The following is a 20,151-nucleotide window of genomic DNA, read 5'->3' on the forward strand; positions in this document are numbered from 1 at the left end:
GCCGCCCCCTCCTCATCGTCCGCCGGGGCGGCCCGAGCCGCGGCGCCAATGGCGGCGGCAGGGGTGGGTAACGCTCCGCTTGGAACGGGATCCCTGCTGCCCCTGCCGCCGCTCCGAACCCCAAGCATTCGCCCCACGGCCCTGTAGCTATCGCTACACCGCCCACCGGGGCCGGTGACTGGCGGGGCGCGCTGCTTTGCCGCGGCCCTGGGAACGGAGCGGGCGGGCCACGGCTGCAGCCGGAGCCTTTGCGGGACGGGACCGCGGCACCCGGAAACACCGAGTGGAGCCGGCGGCAAGGGGCGAGCTGGGCCGGCGGACGGGTGCTGCAGGTGGGAGGCCTGGGCTGGGACCGGGAGGAGCAGAGCCCGGCTGAGGCCGCCCCGGAGGGAGCGGTGCAAGGGCTATGGATGAGGGAGGAAGCCTGAGGGAGGCCTTTGGTGTGGGAGAGGGAGATGCTTGGGCTTGGTGTATGGGGTGGGAAGCGGGTCTGTGGGAGCAGCCTGGGGAGGGGGAGAGTGGTATTGAGGAGACACTGAGAGAAACGCCTGTAAATGGAATGGTCTGGGGAAGAGGGAGGGAGGGGTCAAGGTGAAGTTACTGTGGGGATGCAGCTATCTGTGAAGTTGGGGAGGGATACAGATCTGGTCAGCAGGGGTGTCGTTGCTGGGGTTGTGGCTCACTAGCTGGGTTTGTTCTCGGTGTAGGTGCAGCTGGTGCTCTGCTGAGAAGGTGCTTACTGAGCTTGATGTAATGCTGTATGTGAAGTTAACAGAAATGCACACTTCATAAGTATTTTCGTGGCATCACAATTTCATCATGGGTTTTTGAAGTGAGAAACGCTCGCAGTACAAAGCTTATGGGTTAAGTCAGGAAGTCAGAAGATGCAGAGATAATGAACATAATAAGGTAATACATATCATGGAATAGACTGGAAGGTAAAAAATAAACACTGAAAGGTACTCCAAGGTATTTCATTTTATTGATTTAAAATATAGCTTATAGGATTCAGAGTGAGGAAGACTTGGATACTAGAGAAAAGATTTTTAAGGAATGATTTGGTGGAGAAGACTCAGATTGCTTTCTGCAATGGAGGGATGTGTTATTTGGGACATAAAGAACTTTTGCAACAAACCTTTCTAAAACTGAGCGAGCACCACAGTCAGAAGCTTATCTGCCACAGTGGTCTCTACACAGGAGGGTTGGGATCTAAGGCAACCCTTGCTTTTCAAAGAACATACATGCAGACTGACAAAATGGGGTTTAGAATGAACACTAGGTGATGGACTGCTTCTCCCAAAATCTGTGGGGTTTCTTTTCTCCATAGGCACTGCACGTGACTCGTCTGAACTCTTTGTATATGGACTGAGTTGAGCCTGACCTGTTCAGCTCTTCTCTGTTAAGTTAGTACACAGGCGCTGCTCCACAAAAACTGTCACTGCGTAGACAGTTTGCTAGAGTAGACTCTAGCTCTGTGACACATGCTTTTCTTTTATAAAAGAATAAGCAGCATTGAATTTCTTTAGGGGCTGCAGGGTAAGTTTGAGGGAGGCAATAGTTGTGGAGAAACTGATTTACAATCATAGAATAATAGAATAGCAGGTTGGAAGGGACCTCAAGGATCACCTGATCCAGCCTTTCTCGGCAAAAATACGGTCTAGACAAGATGGACCAGCACCCTGTCCACCTGAATCTTAAAAGCATCTGATGTTGGGAACGATAACCTCTTGCTTTAGAAACTAACTTATAATTCCTTTGCATATTGTTAGGCATTGTGAAAACTTGTGATTGAAAGTTACAATTATGGGAGATAAGGATCCATTGGTTTGGGATGTGTGATATTCTGGTTTGTAGAAGTAGAATATGTAGTGAAAATACTGGGTTTGGGAAAGACTATGGTGGTAGTAAGTATAAATTTGCTTTATTTGGAGCAATGTATTATTAGGAGTGATTCTATGTCTTTAAGAATCCTGCAGGCTGCCTACAGGGCCTAATTCCTTATGGTAGTTATGCTGCTGTTTGCAATAACAGGAAAAAGGCAGGAGTCATCTGAATGAGGTACCTAGGTAAATCAAATCACATGTGGCTGCTTAAAACAGTTCCAGATTTGACAGTGTTAACTGAGGGCAATACATTCTTGATCTTTGGGACAGGCTTGCTAGATATAGTTGTTCCTCTCTTATTATTCTTGAATTGCCACTTGGGCTCATTCTTCACCAGTTACTTCAGTTCATACCCATATACATGCTGCTTGCGCAGGCTCAGTGCCTTCATTGGAACTCAGGAGGCTGCACAGCTGGATCACATCAATGGAGGGTGTCTCTAGAAGGGAGGAGAAGTTCTTAAGATTTGTACCTCTTAGGATCTAGCATAATAACGTAAGATGGTTATGACTTCAAGATTTTCCCATTGAATTTTTCAGCCTTCTTGTGTTATACCCCTGCAGTATACTGTTCAGCTGCCTAATTTTATTTGTAATTACTAGCTTTCTGCAATAAGTGTCTACAGATTTACTTTCACTGTAGTATCTAGTTTGTATTACTCTACTCAAACTAGGTCACCTTGACTGGGGGTGGCTGCATTGCCTTGAGCACCCAGGCTTGATTAGTAATTCATAAATAGCGGAAGTGTAAGCTGTAGCTGAACCCTGGCTGTATTCAGTGTTCAGCCTTTCTGCACCTTAAAACAAGCTCCTTCATTGGCTTGATACATCTGCAGGAGTTGCATTCGGGCGGTGCTTCAGTTTGTGGCATTACACTCCTGTATGCTTGAGGAGGTACGGGCATTTGAACTAAACTAAAACTGAATGCATCCTTGCTTACGGTATCTGAATGTGGCTGCTAGGATCTTTCAATACTGTGACCTATACAATGAACACAGTGTATGTACTGTTTGAAAAAGAGAGAGGCAGTTAAGGCAGGTGGTGTCAAATTTCTATGCTGGCAGGCAGAGTTATGTCAATGTTATGTTATGTCAATATAAAACTATTGCGCTACTGTGCACATAGTTGAACTCTTCATCTTACAAGAAAAACTGGTGTTAAATTTAGCTCAATGAGGACCTGAATTTCCTGAATACTGAATATTTATACTCAATATGTGATTTCTTTAATATTCATCAAACCAAATTCTTATCAATGGAAGAAATCTTATCTTTGGATTCTTAGGTTTGGTGTAAAGGTTTAAGGAGGGGGGGGCCTTAAAGAGTATTTAGCTACAAATTTCACATTTAAGATTCACAATGCCCAACTTTTCTTGTCTGATACATAGATTAGAATGGTGATTATTTTTTTTCCCCACAATAAAATACTCACAAAAAAACCTCAGCAGTGTTAAGTTCCCTTTCTGCTAGGTTTTCTGTCAACCTATAAGAAAACCTTACCTGAGTCTCAATCAGTTTATAGCGTTGTCTGAAATTATATGTTAGTTAATATGTAATTGCATTCCCTTTGTTAGACTTGGCAATGGTGGAATTTCCTGCTTGAGTGATAAGCCAGCAAATTACTGATACGCCCTCCACTATCCTTGTCAAAAGGCTAGGTTTTTGGAACAAAGTTGAGAAGAAATTGTTGGTTGATCTTTAGCAGTTACAATTTAATGTGTAACTGCAATGCTAAAAAGTATCTGCGTCATTTTAAAAAGGCCAAGATAGGGTTGTGGCTAGGGAGCTAGATGATGTTGCAGGGGCAAGGTCCGCCAGTGTTCTACTGCATTGTGCTTGATATCCTTGTCATGAAAATATTATTTGAATGCAGTGATGTTTTTAATTTTTTTTTCACCAGTTAAGATTTTTTTTTTAATGTAAATGGAGAAATTGGAAATACTGCCTGAAGGAAACCTTCATGTGAAAAAAAATCTTTGTTACTTAGTTTCTGCTAGAAGAGTAAGGAAAAACCTTTGCTAGAGGATTTGCTTTTAATAATGCTTCTGAAGAAGAATACAAGCTCTGAGAAAAACATAGCATATTTTTGTCCATAGTGTACTTAATACAAATTATAATGTATTCAGCAAGAAGGATGCATAACAAACTGAAAAACAAAAGAAAGAGCAAGGTAAGTTTTTAAATGATGAAATGATTTGCAGTAGTTTAGTTGAAAAGTGCCATGTATTTGGGGAAGAACAGCTGGCAAGTACAGATAGCTTATGAGAGGGAACAGAGAAGAAGCCTGTTATCAAGTATGAGGAAGATGGAAGACATGAACAGTGACGTTTTAAAGTGAGAAATACAAGGTTTAATATTATTAGGAATGTTTATAACGTTATGGTTTATAAAAAAAATTACACAGACTTGACAGATGACTTCTTTGGGGGGTGAGGGAGAAAGAAATGCATTGTTGAATTATAGTGGTCTAAACTTAGCAGTTTAATTATTTGTATGTAGGTAAAATCTTGTTCATAACCCAGTTCAGCAGGACTTACTAGATTCAGAAAGGTCTATGCACCATCAGTGCCATCTGTGATATTTATCATGGAATCTTAGAATGGTTTGGGTTGGAGGGGACCTTTAAAGGTCACTAGTTCCAACCCTCCTGCTGATGGCAGGGGCATCGTTCACTAGATTAGATTGCTCAAAGCCCTGTACAACCTGACTTTGAGCACTTCAAATGGGGCTTCCGCAACTTCTCTCACTGGCAACTTGTTCCAGCATCTTGCTACCCTTACAATAAAAAATTTCTTTCTTATGTCCAATCAAAATCTATCCTCTTTCAGTTTAAAGCTGTTGCCCCTTGTCCTGTTGCAACAGGGCCTTCTAAAAAGCTTGTCCTCATCGTTCTTGCAGGCCCCCTGTACGTACTGAAAGGCCACAATAAGTTCTCCCCAGGGCCCTTTCTTTTCCAGTCTGTCATCTTTCTTCACAGCAGAGGTGTTCGATCCCCCGATCATTTTTGTGGCCCTCCTTTCAACATGTTTTAACAGGGCCATGTCTTTCTTGTGCTTGGGGTACCAGACCTGGATCCGGTACTCCAGGTGGGTTCTCATGACAGCAGAGTAGAGGGGCAGAATCACGTCCCTCAACCTGCTGGCCATGCTTCTTTAGAGGCAGCCCAGGATACAGTTGGCCGTCTGGGCTGTGAGTGCACATTGCCAACTCCTGTCCAGTTTTTCATCCACCGGTACCTGCAAGTCCATCTCGACAGGGCTGCTCTCAATCCATTCATCACCTAGTCTGTATTGTTATTGGGGATTGCTCCAGTCCATGTCCAGGACCTTGCACTTGGCATTGTTGAACTTCTTGAGGATGGAACTTCCTTCCATCCATTTATTTCAAACATAAACTACTTGTTGTATTAGATGCAACTTTTGGTAAAAAGGTGGCTATATTGAGTCCAATAGAAAGAAGATTTATGGAATAGAGCTTTCCTCTGAGGAATGTAGTTCTTTTATAGAAAGCAGTGAGTTACGTGTGTGTTAGCCCACACAGGGAAGAGGGCAATGCACATGCAAAAGCGTAGAAGGAAGTCTTATAAAAATACATTCTTCAGGTTCCGTGAATTACCTCCTGCTCCACCTTCCAATTGTGCTTTTCCTCTTGGTTGCTAGCTTATTGTATTTGTATAGGTGTGGCATCAGCACTGGGTTCACATTTCGTTTGAGAAATAAGAGAACACAATCCTGTGTCCTTAATCTGCTGTCTTGATTTCAAAGCAAATGCCCGGGAAGTGTGTCCATACCTGTTCCACTGGAATGAAATAGTGTGCTTTACTTTCCACTCTGTTTTTCATTCTTAAACTTTACCTTTTGCAGTTTTCAGAGGCTGGTTGTCTACTTCTATTTGGCTTTGTACTTTAACTAATGTGCAAGTGCCTTTTGGTTAAGCAGTCTCACACTTGTTGATCATAAAATGGAATAAAAGCCAGCAATAGCAATAACTCTATAACTTGGCTTCTTACTCTAAAAGACCATCAGCAGTGAACATATTTCACAGCTAGGCTGGAAGGAGCGTAATTCATGTAATGCCATCACTGTGAAGATTGGAAGCATAATAGTAGTTAGTAATTTATTTATTTTTAATTTAACTTTCCTTGTGACAGTAGGGAGTAGTAAAGAAATAGTGGCCAGTAGAAGTTATTTTCACATCAAATCTTTTGGTAAATGGGTAGAAAATAATACAGACATTAACTCTGTAGCCTGTCGGAAAGGCCTCATTTCGCCATTTCCTGTTACTCTGTATGTGTTTTTTCTCAATACGGTGCATCCCTAGGCCGTCACCTGGGAAGGCCTTTGCTTTTGTACCTGTGCAGTGAGGTGTGAATTGCGGGATGGGAGGCTAAACCAGTTAGTAATGTCTGTCATGAATTCCTCTCATTTTATCTGTGTGGACTTGTTCTAAAGATGGTGTTAGTGGTAAATTTATTGACATCAGACCTAAATTTATTGACATCATGACCACAGGTACCCCAAAACTATTTTAAGTGACTTTTTAATTGTATGTTACAGTGAGAGGTGCTAAGTACCTGCAGCTCATTGGCTGTAATGTAGCCTGTCACATCTGTTAACCTGATAGTTAAAAAACAAAGTAATTGCATGGATGACTCTTACTGTGGATTGCTCTGTCAAATGACAGAGCAATTTGTTATTTTAATCTGTGAATTTAGCCTGCTTTTTTGTTATGTGGCATTGTGGAATTCATTGTTAATTCTGTTTTTTTGTTGTGTGAGCTACTTCTTGAGATAGTGTTGGGCGCTTGGCTTTTTTTGGATGCTAATTTCTTTTTTTTTTTTTCCAAGTTTTATCAGATATTCTCTGGAAGTTTCAGAAATTTAAGGAAAATTAAATTTAATTAATATAGTTAGCCAGCTGCAGTGACTGTAAGAAAAGCTTTCTTAGTAATTTCGGCTGAACTAATGAATTATAATATAGAATACTGGATCATTTGTGATACTGAAAGAACTTTCAATGTAATTGATGCAGAAGTCAAATAAATGAAATTTGGATCATTTATGCATGAACTATCATCTTTTTGTATTTATAAAATAATATGTGAAAATGTAAGGCATCCCAACCTTAAATTTTCAATGAGTCTAAAATGTGCTAATCAGCTAAGTACTTGATGTTAGACAATGTTGAGTCTTAACAGTTCTGTGCTCACTTTATCTTAATATATTTATATCTGCATGGTGTGAAATTTTGGGATTGCCTGGATCTATGGAGTTGCCCCTGCCCTTTCATTCTTGCAGATGGTGTTAGGCTATGCTTGCTGGAAGGATCTCCATAATATGTAGTATATCTCCAGCCATCTCTGTAAAGTGTCTCAAGGCAGTCTCTAGTTTAGCTAAAGAGTATTTAAAATAAATTAGTCATGTTTCCTTCTAGAGTTCTCTTTTTTAGTGTTTTAGATACCTCAAACAAACAAAAGTAATTCTGTCAGATTTTGAGACCTCCTACAAACTCAAGAATAGGATAAATTCATAAACTAATCCTTAATTTTGCACAAAATTATGTTACTGTAGATATTTAGCAGCTGAGAATCTTAAAAGTTTAAAGCATCAGATCTTTAAAAGACAAAATCTTAAGATTAAGAAAAGTTCTGTAATCTTCTTGTTGCTCATGTAGTAAATCCTGATTAATATTAGCAAGCTTTGTTAAGAATGGATAGAGGAAAATAAAAAATATATGGTATGTTTACTGTTCATTAAGTCAAATTGATTATGTTCCTTTTGGTCTGATGTATTTGATCTGCAAACATTTACCAGTATTTTAGGAGGGAAAGTGTAGGGACAATATAAAAATAAAATGTAAAATATGAAATTTTAGTCTGTGGTGGAGAAATTACTAAAGGAGGTGAAAATCTGCAAGTCAGAAATTTATTCATTTTGTCTGAATGAATATTATGAAGTGAAAATGTGTGAACTGAGGTTGTTTAGTCTGGAGAAAAGGAGGCTGAGGGGAGACCTTATCGCTCTCTACAACTACCTGAAAGGAGGGTGTAGCAAGGTGGGGATCGGTCTCTTCTCCTGAGTAACAGGCGATAGGCCAAGAGGAAATGGCCTTAAGTTGCGTCAGGGGAGGTTTAGATTGGATATTAGGAAAAATTTCTTCACTGTAAGGATTATCGAGCGTTGGAACAGGCTGCCCAGGGAAGTGGTTGAGTCACCAGTCCTGGAGGTATTTAAAAGACGTGTAGACGTGGTGCTTGTGGACATGGTTTAGTGGTGGACTTGGCACTGTTAGTTTTATGGTTGGACTCGATCGTAAAGGTCTTTTACAACCCAAATGATTCAATGATTTTCGACTTCAAAAACATCTGCTTCCATTGGACAGGTATTTTTCAGACATTGTACGGTATGATACTTTGAGCTGAAGTTATTACTTTCTGTATAGATTGTCTTGTTTTGTTTTTTTGAGTCTGTAAAACCTTTTCCAGGTTCTCTTCCTTTAAGGAGAACAATGCTTCATGTAGTATCCACCTGCGTTTTATCCACATGTGTGTACTGAAGTTGAACGTTACATGGCTGTAAATACCGTCTTGGCTTACTGCATGTTGACTTCCCATATAGACCTGCCTTTAATTTCTTCCCCTGCCTTCCATATTGCTGGCAGTAGGGTGTCTCTACATGGTATACTGAATGAACTACACAGAAGTGATTAACTTTTTTTTAACCTAACTAATAAAAGAGAAGAATAACGAGCCTGGTCACTGAGTTAACATATGTGACAGGCTACATTACAGTCAATGAGTTGCAGGTATTTAGCACCTCTCCCTGTAAGATACAGTTCAAAAGTCACTGAATTAATGTGACCACTCAACTTACAGTCTTTGAATTAGCAAATCTAAATCTGATTTTTGGAACAGATGCATCCTGCAGAGCACTGAGTAGTCTGTCCAAAGCCCAATAAGAAATGTAAGCCCGGTTGTAACTCTGTACAGGAGACGTGCTGGAAACTTTCATTTCATTATTGGTTTAAGACAACCGAAGTATGGGCTGTTACTGAAGACAACAGTTCATTTAGTATATGAGTGCACAGTCTGATACAGTGAGGGTAGCAGGAACTCATGTCGAGAAGAGAGGGATTTACACCTCTGGTAGTAATCTGTGAATCTAAACCTGCTGTGAAACTGCAGCTAAAGACAGTTCAACTGTTTAAAGTTCAGTACTTGGCTCCTTTTCTGCATCCGGTCCCCAGTTTGCACGGAGTTCTATGAGCTGATATGCAGCTCTTTTAAAAGAACGGAAGAAAGATCAGGACAGCTGGTAAGATATTATGTGTGGTCATTAAAGGGTGGTTATTTTATTGACGTACGTGAATTCCAGGACTTTGTAGTTCCTGCTCTGTGAACCAACCATTTGCAAGTACAGCATGAAGGTTCACATACTTGTTCTCTACAAGTCTGTCTTGCTGGCCACTGACAGGAGAGCTTTTAACAAATATCCTTATTTCAGTTATCACACTGGATGCTTAAAGTTCATTTTGTGTGAATTTTGGAAAGTCTGAAACTGCTTTAGTGAATTATGGTAAAGAAATCATTTCTGCTACTGGCAGAGACACATTGTCTGGGAAAGTTCCCTTTTTTATCATGATTGCTAATGAAGATAAGACTGTAGTTCAAGAAGATATTGTGGTATGTATTCCTTAGGCTTTGCTGATTAAACTTTTTAAACTATTGTGCTTGTTGGTATGTTTTCATGCTGAATGCTTTGATACTTGCTCATAAACAGGACATTAGTGATTTACTTTTAAAATTACCTATTACGCTGCTTAGTAAATAGAGGGTTGTATTTCAGCGAGAAATTTGTGTGAACATTATTTTCTGATATTGTGACCTATTTTGAAGGTTAAGTAATTGATCTCTGAGAATTTTGAACATTTGTAACTTCACAGGCTCACAGAATGCAGAAATTTGGGCCCAAGTTCAGGAGAGATGTGTGTTCCCATTATCTGTATTATCTGTTCAGAAATATTTTGAAAACTGAAACCCAAAAAGTTTAAAAACTTATTTATCGTAAGTGTGCTTTCATGAAATTTAGTGTTGTTTATCTTAACCATATATTGCTCTTTGTGTTTCCAGATTGTCAGGGCTCAATAATAAAAAATGAGGTAGATGAAAAAGGTGGAAAAAATTGCATTTTGCAATATCAGTTTTCTCTAGTAGCATAGGTAGACTTTTCATGAAGTTCAGTTCTGTATTTTCTCTCAGTGGATTTTTTTTTTGCTTTTCCTCTTTCTCCCTCTGTATTCTCTATGCTGATGATATTTCTCCAGAAAGTATGATCTCTGACCTTGCGTGTCCCCTCTTCATCCTTTCACAGCAGCTGTTCTTCTGTTTCTCCTTCTTGTTCTCAGCTATAGCAAATCTGTTCTTCAAAGATGTTCCCCTTTGACTAACTGATCTTCTCCATTTTGTTGGTGGGGATGCGTATGTCCACAGTTAACATCCTCATGTAAAGGGTTATTCCACCGGAACCTGTGGAAAAAGTTAGTAAATCTTGAATGTTGTCTGCAGTTTTCTTTCCTTCATGCTTTATATTTCTGTCTGATTTATATTGTTCAGTGCAGTTGCATCTTTAGTATTTGTCTCTTCAGTGAGTTAAATGAGATCCTAGTGCATACAAAAGTATCTTCTATTGAGATTCCTTAAAGAAATCCTTGTGTATTTCTTCCTCAGTTTCTGTATCCTGGCATCTTTTTCTTCCTCCTTTGCCAATAGGCTTTTACAAATATTTTTACATCCATGTGATTCTTGAGGTAAAGAATTTTATTGTGTAGGATACAAGTATGTATTTCATATCGCTGCAGCTGTTTGCAGTTCATATTTGTTTGCAGGCTACTGCAATGTCTCTTAAGTATCCATGTCATAGCTATTAATATGATTTCGTATACTTGACTGGAAAAAAAATCTATTAATGCTTAGAGACAAGATAAAGGCAAGTCAGAAATATTTTAATAGCACAACTCTCCAGATCTCTGAAAAAACAGCAATAAAAATTGTTATGAAATGCATCTTGAGCTAGAGAAATGCAGTCAGCAAGAAGCAGCTTCAGTTTCAACTACAAATATTTACAGGCACCAGCACAGCACATCCTTCAGCAGTGTGTACAAAGCTAGATAGTTAATGAGTCAAAACTTCTGTGCCTGTAGGTGTAAAACATGCATAGGGACAGCTCTGGCATATGCATCAAATAAGTACTCCTTATGCCATCTCTAGACTTCTAGAAGTGAGAACTGCATTCATTGTCTTGACTTGTTACTGTTTTTCTTTTACTTTAAAACATATTTTTTAACTGTTACTGATTTGATTTTAGTTTAGCATTATAAAACACTGCTGGTTTTGAATATGCGGGCAGTGAAGGCAGTAGTAATTAATTTTTTATAGAAAGCATTAATTTCTGTGCATATGGAAATTCTTCATACTTAATATGAAGAATAGCAGAAAATTATACAATATTTTGAATAGCAGTTACGGATTTTTCATTTCCTTTTAATATATTATGCTTGCAAAATGAGAATTGCTTTCTCTTGTAGTGTCTTGCACTAAATTAATGGTTTAATTGGTGACAAAGGCCAAAGAAAACCATATTAGCTTGGTGAAAGTTCATCGTAGAGATAAGGATCATACAGCTTTACTAATGAAAGGTTTGTGGTAGTCAGTGCATTATGAGAAAGTAGATGCAGTCATCTAGTTATCTATATTCAACTAATTTTTTCTGAGCAGGATAATCAGTAGGACAGGTTTAGTGCTGTCTTCCTTGCAGCTCCTCCATCCCATGTTTTCCTATCCAACCCTGCTTTCCCACAACTCTCCTTTTCCTTTGGTGTTGGGCATACCTCTCATTTTCATATAAAACAGCCCAACTCTCACCCTGTCCTGTGCTGACACTGTGTCATCTGGCAAGGCAGAGGCTGCAACCTGTAAAACTTTGGACAGGTGGAAGAATGAGAAGATCTCTTAATTCTGGGAATAACTCATTGCAGCAGGGGTACTGGGTATGCAGTACCACAGAGTGGGGCTTTTTCACTTTGAAAATACCTGCTGAGCCTTCACCTATATAAAGAAATCCATGATTGATTTAACTTGGGAGATTTGTTTTGTGAAACCTATTATTGGAAAGCTAATTATCAGTTAATATCCTTATTTACTTTATTATTGTGACAGATAAGAAATACTTCATTTCTCTATTAGTTATTACTTCTCGTAATATTCTGATATGCTTCTCCATTTGTAATCATGTATTTGAAAAACATTTTTAAACTGTTAATCTCCTTTTTCTTTAATACCTTTAAATATTACATTAGGTTTGTTGTTTTCCTTTGGTTGAGCTCCCTGGGCAACGTATTTTAATATGCTGATTCCTAAGGGAAAGGGAAACATCTATCTGCAATATTACCTTCTAAGCCTGGGTTTGGGTTTGTGGTTTCTTTTTTCTGTTTCAGGAAGAAAAAAGTGAAGAAATGTCTACCAATTTAAAATACCTTTCCTTGGGCATCCTGGTTTTTCAGACCACAAGTTTAGTCTTGACCATGCGTTATTCTCGAACACTCAAAGAAGAAGGACCTCGTTACTTATCCTCTACTGCAGTAGTTATTGCTGAACTTCTGAAGATTTTGGCCTGTGTTCTGTTGGTCTACAAAGACAGCAGTATGTGTCAAATTTTGCACCAAGTAATTTTCCTAATCAATATGCTGTATTGTAGTGGCAACTGCAAATCAGCCATGTGAGTATAGGCATACAACAAAGCATTTCCCTTCTTATGTAAGAAATAGTCTTGGAAAGACACTAATCATACTTCACTCCTCAACACGTGACAGAAGATGTTGTATTTTTGTTGAAGAGAGTTCTCTTTAAAGAATGTGGATGCTGAGGAGTGCAAGAATAAATTTTCTACTAAAAGCTTGAAGCCTGTTTGCTCAGGCATTTTAAGAAATTCATATGTAGAAGTAGGAAAAAATGAAAAGCTTTAAGTGTGTCCAAAGCATGAGTGCATTTAGAAGCCTGTAATAAACAGGAGATGCCAAAGGGAGGAAGCAATTTCATTACTACAGCAAGAAGCACACTTTTAAACTCAAAAAAAGTATGTTCAGATTTACTCGAGTTCTTATTTTGTACATTTTATACTGAATTTGTCCAGTTCCTTGGAACGTATATTTGATCTTCAACAGCTTAAAAATATCATTGTATGTGCATAAATATTGATGACTCTCTAAGCTCCTACATGTGCATTTTTTAGGTGATACTCTGTAACGTATCATCTTCAAATATCGATATGGTTTCAATTAATTTTACTTAAAGTATTTTGAATAATTGTTCTAGTTCTAGTATTCTAGGCTACAGGAAGACACTTTGCAGTGTCTTTTTTCTTACATATATGAGGTTCGTGAAAGTCAAACAAACATAGTGTTTTGAAGTCTTGATAGCAGTGATAGCTATCTTTGGTTTTGGTTTGGTTTTTTTTCCTCCCTTTAAGTAAATGTCTATTTCTTTTATTGTTTCTTTGGGTAGAGTGCAATTTGCGGACTCTGAACAGAGTGCTACATGATGAAATCCTTAATAAACCCATGGAAACTCTTAAACTTGCTATTCCTTCAGGAATTTATACACTTCAGAATAACTTGCTGTATGTAGCATTGTCAAACCTAGATGCAGCCACATACCAGGTATTGTACATTTGAATTTCTCTGGAAGTTTCAAAGAAACCCATGAATTATGTGGTAGTAACTGTTTCTGGGTTCTTCTAGGTTACATATCAACTGAAAATTCTTACCACAGCATTGTTTTCTGTGTCCATGTTGAGCAAGAAATTGGGTGTATACCAGTGGCTTTCGTTAGTAATATTGATGACAGGAGTGGCATTTGTGCAGGTAAATTTTTACAGGCGGTTTCTGTTTATTTAACGTGTTTATTTAAGGAATGTGCGTTTCTATACTGATTAAAAAGCTTTCAGTTTCTACCAGCTGCACATGAGCACCAGAGTATGGTCAGGAACCATGAATCACTACTGGCCAGGGCTAGAAGACACCAGAAATGGTTCAAAGGCAAAAGATAACACCTCTTTCTTGTCCCAGTGCTCTATTGCAGAATGTGACAGGTCCGCTGAAGCAACCTGCAAGTAACAGTGATAGCAGTATTTATTAGCACACTTCTTAAGACATTAGGGATTCACAGATCTTCTGTGCCAGCACGGTCGTGCTGCTCACCTTGTGATACACTTTACGCATGGCAAATTTACTTGAACTTTTTCAAGAGGCAAACTTGGCCTCTGTTCTAAATACTGCAGGTACAGTATCTTGTACTTTTCAGAGGCCAGAATCATGGGATAAGAGAATATTGTAAGAATTTTTAGCAGATTTTAGCATATCCTAGAAATCTTCATTTTAAAACTTAAGAATTTGAAAAAAACTCTGAGGATTTAATTTGATAGAATTTTAAAATTTAATAATGAGAAATGAGAACAAAACATTCTGATAATAACTATCAGACTCTTCGGTATGTTTTTGTCTATGGCATTGCATTTTATTCTGTTAGCATTAGATAATGCAGGATTTAGCTTCATAAATTTCAGCTTGTTTTAGTCATCTGCATAATCACTGAAGAGAGGCACATGCAAAAGGCAGTTCATCCCATCTTAAAGACAGCTAGTGTAAGTGGTTTTCTAAGTGTGCTTATATTTGTAAGGTAACTAACTTTGGTGGCAAAAGATGGTGACTGAATGAACACGATAAGTCATGCTGGGATAGAGAAACAGTTATGGCTTATAAAACATAAATTCTGGACCTATTTAAATTGATGGGTATTCTCCCAGTCCAGGCACAATTTTACTCCTTACAAATATGTAGAAAGAAAAATTATGGCTTTTCAGTCCTTTAAATTGACCAGCATATGATTGTCTGTATTTAGTAACTGTTACAGTTGCTAAAAACAAATTTGCATTTTATAGATGCTCATGACTTGATTTTATCAGTGAATTCTGTATAACTGTTTTTACATCCAGTGGCCTTCAGACTCTCAAGCAACAGCTGCTAAGGAACATTCAGCAGGATCTCAATTTGTAGGCCTGATCGCAGTTCTTATAGCATGCTTTTCTAGTGGATTTGCTGGGGTTTATTTTGAGAAAATTTTAAAGGAAACTAAGCAATCTGTGTGGATCAGAAACATTCAGCTTGGTAAGTTTAATTTTAGTCATCTCTTACAGATACCGCATTCTGAAGAATTAAGATAAAGGTGCAAAATATCTATACGTGTATATATATAGATAAATAGTATCACCAACATTTTAGTATTCTGCATAAGTGTACTTTTAAAACCAAAAGTATAGACTCTGCTAGATAGAATTTTAGCAGTTGCTTTCTGATCTCAACCTAGTTCTTCATTTAATTTGCTTATAGAGTGTCTGTAAGTTTGTACAGAATCTGTCAATTGAATTTGTATTGAAAATTCCCTGAAGAATGTTATCTTATGCAGGATTCTGTGATTCTTGTTGGAGTTGCCCTTCTTTCTCTAATGGAATCCCTCTAGTCTTCACCTGTAGGCAATAATTCTTTATTGCATATTTGAATAAATGCCTCAGCAGAATTTGAACTTTCCAGCACCTCAGTACGGACTCTTGAATAAATCCATAGTTCTGTAGAATTAAGTCATGAGGATCACTTAGTGGATCAGGGCTGTGTACTGAGTATGGTAGAATGTCATGAAGTACCATAAAAACAGGAGATGGTGTGTTTTTTTTGTAATTAGATAGTTGGTCAAAAACTAGTATGGTCAAAAATGCCTGAGTACAAGCAATATTTTTTTCCTTTCTTTTCCTGTTGCTGTGTTTTAATTATAAATGGTTATAAATGCAGAACTGCATTTTGATTATATTTTAATATTTTTACATGTCCATAATGGTTTGAAACTTGAGGATAGAGAAGGGGATCAAAACCTCAATTCACAACTTGCTAGTATTTATTGAAATTGTGTATGTTAAAACTAAGTTTTCTTGAACAACTGTAGTGTGACTTCAGCCTTCAGTCATGACTAGTTTCAGGAAAACTGAAATTGTGTTTAAGTGAATTTTGCTATATGCCATCCCATTCCAGTAGAAAGCAATGGAAGATAAGTATATAAGAATGCCCTAATGGAAACAGTCAAAGCTTGTTATAAGTGTGGAACGTAGATTTTAAAAGAAAGTATTTTTCTGAACACCGATTGCATTTGAACGTGATGGTATTGCAAGTGGCAGTCCTATTTTTAAAATCAGATATATGTGAGCAGTCCTTGAGGACAAGGAACCTGTTTGTATGTTTTTTTCACGTAAAGCTTTTAAATCAATCTTGTACTTCCAGGATTTTTTGGTAGCATATTTGGACTGATGGGTGTATACATTTATGATGGAGAACAACTGTCAAAGAATGGATTTTTTCAAGGATACAATAAACTTACCTGGATAGTTGTTGTTCTACAGGTGAGATACCTTGTATGACATGTTTCTGTGCATTTGCAATTTACTCTTCTATAAATGACTGGGTAAACTATTGGGTGTCATTGAAGCTATTGCAAATTCTATCATCAAAACTCTGATCTATTAGAATCTATTCTATCAGAATAAACCTCTAAAGAAAAATCTGGAAAATACATAGCAAGTATATGACTAAGTATTGTGCAACATAAAAGCATGTATACCTTACTTCTTTTGCAATGTTTTAAAAAAAATATATATACCCTTCCTCCTGTGGCTAAAAATGTATAGTACAAGCACTTCCACTAATTTAATGATGGTAATATGATCAACAATTTCTTTAAAGGGAAAAGAAGGACTCCGCGAATATTTATCTTCAACAGTACATATCCATAACATAAAATAAATGTAATGCTCCTAAACATAAACAAAGGCTTTTCCTAAAGTAAGCCCATGTTGTTAAAATAGGTGCTCTCAGTGGAATTGGCAGGCTGCAAACCCAAACCTCAATATTTTTTCAGGCACTTGGAGGGCTGGTGATTGCTGCTGTTATAAAATACGCGGACAACATTTTAAAGGGATTTGCAACCTCTCTCTCTATTATACTGTCAACGCTGATCTCCTATTTCTGGCTGCAAGATTTTGTCCCTACAAGGTAAGAATTATTTTCCATGTCTGATGAAAAAAAAATAAAGTTGAAAACTTAATGCTTACCAGATATAACTCCAAAAAGAAATAAAAAAACATGTTTAGATACAACTTGCACATAAAAGTTTAGTTTCATAACATACCATAACTAATATTTAATTTTTTCAGTATAGTTGGCAAGATTAAATTTTCTGTAAGGTACAGTGCCCCACAGGTCAAGAATAATTGAATCTCAATTCTTGGCTTTTGACACGCCACTCTCTTGCAGGCTCTATGTTTTAGTTCACTGTCCCTTTCTCTTCTTTTCCTCCCTCCCCGATCTCCCTCAGTTTGGTTCAGCTCCTACTTTGCTTGTATGCTGAAGCTCTTCAGTTTTGACGCTTGCCTTGCATTGCCTTTGGCTCTGCTCTTTGAACCAGTCTCCCCCCTGCTGGCTCTTCTGAGTAAGATCGTGACAAAGGGGTTGCCTGTCTCTCGTTTTCTCTTTGTCCTCTGAATGGACAGATCTTCCACAAGTCATCTCATTGCAAGAGGAGTTACGGCCGAACAATTATAATTATAATAATCTTTTTATAGTGGTTTTCATCCATTCTCCAAACAGTCTCTAAAAGAGATAATTGCAATGACACACACATGGAAGTTACACGATTAGTTGCCCAAGGACACCCAGAAGTCCAAAGGCAGAGCTTTTTTCTAGACAATACCATATTTATTAGTGAACGCACTCAATCAAGAGAGAGAGAAAAATGGTTGCTGTATGATTCTAGGCCAAATACACTCTGTCCTGATGTTTTGTCAATCAGATTTTAGTAGCTTTGTGCAGTGCAGGTTTTGTACGTGGGTAGGTTCCAGAATAGTGCTTGTCTTGGTAGGGCATGTTAATATATGGTATGTAGAAGTAATATTCCAACTTTCAGATACATTAATAGGTTTTTGCTTATAATTAACTTCATATATGTTACATATACTCATAGTGTAAAAATATTTTGAATATTTACAACTTTTGTATCTGATACAAAGAAATATCTTTTTATCTAAAAGTAGTATTTGCAATATTAGCAGGAGTTTACTTAAACATTCAAAAAAGGAACTAGAACTATTTAGGCTTAAAAAGTGGAAGACATTGAACTTAAATTATAAGTAGCCTATACTTGTCCTACGAAAACAAATGTAGAAGGTAGTTTAAGAATTTCTATGTGCTCAAATGGAAAATTAATAAGTAACTTACCAGCTTCTGCAAACATGGTGAAAATGGAAACAGTGGTAAATAATTAAATGAGATGGAGCCAACTAGCAGCATGTAGAACTTGAAGCAATCTAGTTTAATAAAACTTGATTAACTTGAGTTAATCAAACTTAATCTTTAGAACCTTGCTTATGCCAGCTGAATTTATTTGAACTGAAACTGCATGATTGTTTCTGTCACTTCAACTAATTTTTTTTATTGGGATAATAGATGTAAAGTGCTTAAGTGCTTCAATGTGTTGCAATGGATCGTGTCCAGAAATAGGCTAACTGTATTCTCTGAAGGATTATCTTGTCACGTGCCACAGTTTTTTTAGCATTTGGTTCAGAAGATCAAATTGTCAACATTGTCATGTCTTTATGACAAGGTTCTTTTCTAAAATGTGTACTGATTATCTGTTGGCTTTGGATATTTTGTTTCAGACTCATAACTATCAAAACAACTTGAAAGGCCCATATGTCATAATACAAAAGATGCCTTTATTATCTTTTCCTTACATAAATCTTTATGTATCTGCCAAAAATTAGATTATACTGACTTGCAAACTGGTTCTTGGGCAGCAGTAATTTGTTTTGACATAAGCTTTGGACTTCAAAGCAAACACAACTCCAACACCATGATTTACGTAAGATGTTAAGTAACTATGGTAGTTGCATTTCTTTAGCTTCTGCTTGTGTTTTGCACAGAGCTTTAGGCAAAAGAAGAAAAAACCCAAACAAATGAAAAAAAAACAAAAGAACAATTGGTCTGATCACTTTCGACAATTGTTCCATGAAACTATAATTTTCATTTTCAGAATATGTCAGTCTAATGATACATTACTTTGTGGATATGTTTCTTATTTCAACTTCTTCCTGCATCCTTCTATAATAAATATATGCAAATTATTTTGTTCTTTATAAACTGGACAAATTTAATTTATCTTTCTGTGTTCCCAGAGGAAATATTTCCTTTCTTTTGATTGTATTATGTAAATAAAATTGCATCAATTAAAATGAGCTAACTTTTTTTTTTTTCATCCCTGTTCTATTCAGTGTCTTTTTCTTCGGAGCGGTCCTTGTAATAGCAGCTACTTTCCTATACGGTTATGATCCCAAACCCGCAGGAAATCCCATTAAGGCATAGCAGACTTCCTCGTCAACCTGCTTCTCAAGATCATGCACTGGGGGTCTTGCTAACAATGGCATATGGAAAGTGTCATTGTGCACTGCAAGGACAGGAGTACTACCCTGAATCTATTGAAGAAATGCTTATGAGTAGTTTTGAACAGCCAGAGTGGCTAAAGGTGGATGATGATACTGTCTGTAACTGATGAAAAAATAAAAAATAAAAATGGCAGGGGAATGCCCAGTGCAACTTGCTAATTAAAAACTTGAAAGGAACAAAAAGTTTCCAAGAAACTGCAATTAGGAATGTTTACAGCTTTGACTGGGATTGCATCAAAAGAATTTACTGTATTGACTGCTGCAGAAATATGTCCTATGCACTCTTTGAAAGAGCACATGACAATATTGTCAGATTGTATGTTTTTGCAATTTGACTATACTTAATCTCAGTAAATGTTTTTAACTGTTTGTCAATTTACATGAAATCAGCTGAATATACATCATAGTTCTAAAGTGATGGTTCTAATTAGGTATTCCTTATTAAAACTGTGAAGACTGAAGTATGATTGAAAGACACTTTCACAATATCCAATATTTTTATATTTTTAGAAGGCTGATTTAATAACAGAAATGTGTTATTAAATTATAATATTATCATTCTGTTGCTTGTATAAAACTATTGTAAGAATGTTAGCATTCTCACCTAAGTACTCAAAGGGAGAAGCTCAGAGTGAAATCTTTTTTGCTACTCCAGCCTTCGTCAGGAGAGCCTGCAGTGT

The 20,151-nt window shown here is 37.5% G+C and overlaps 1 protein-coding gene across 4 annotated transcripts; it reads left to right on the forward strand.

Annotated features, from left to right (window-relative positions):
* Positions 1–13: 13 nt before the first annotated feature.
* On the forward strand, positions 14–19,999 carry SLC35A3 (solute carrier family 35 member A3). Of its 4 annotated transcripts, none has more exons than XM_063345328.1 (8): positions 14–332; positions 12,372–12,576; positions 13,438–13,592; positions 13,674–13,796; positions 14,927–15,098; positions 16,260–16,378; positions 16,894–17,027; positions 19,301–19,997. In XM_063345328.1, exons 2-8 carry the CDS (start codon positions 12,390–12,392, stop codon positions 19,389–19,391), a joined length of 981 nt encoding a protein of 326 aa, XP_063201398.1. In that variant the 5' UTR covers positions 14–332; positions 12,372–12,389; the 3' UTR covers positions 19,392–19,997. The 4 variants fall into 4 exon arrangements, with proteins under 4 accessions (XP_063201398.1, XP_063201400.1, XP_063201396.1 ...); XM_063345330.1 differs by lacking the exon at positions 14–332 and adding an exon at positions 765–909 and having other exon boundaries at positions 19,301–19,999; XM_063345326.1 differs by lacking the exon at positions 14–332 and adding an exon at positions 3,659–4,051 and having other exon boundaries at positions 19,301–19,999.
* The last annotated feature ends 152 nt before the right edge of the window (positions 20,000–20,151 follow it).

The sequence above is a fragment of the Chroicocephalus ridibundus genome, chromosome 8 (genome assembly GCF_963924245.1).
Source record: "Chroicocephalus ridibundus chromosome 8, bChrRid1.1, whole genome shotgun sequence".
Lineage (NCBI taxonomy): Eukaryota > Metazoa > Chordata > Aves > Charadriiformes > Laridae > Chroicocephalus > Chroicocephalus ridibundus.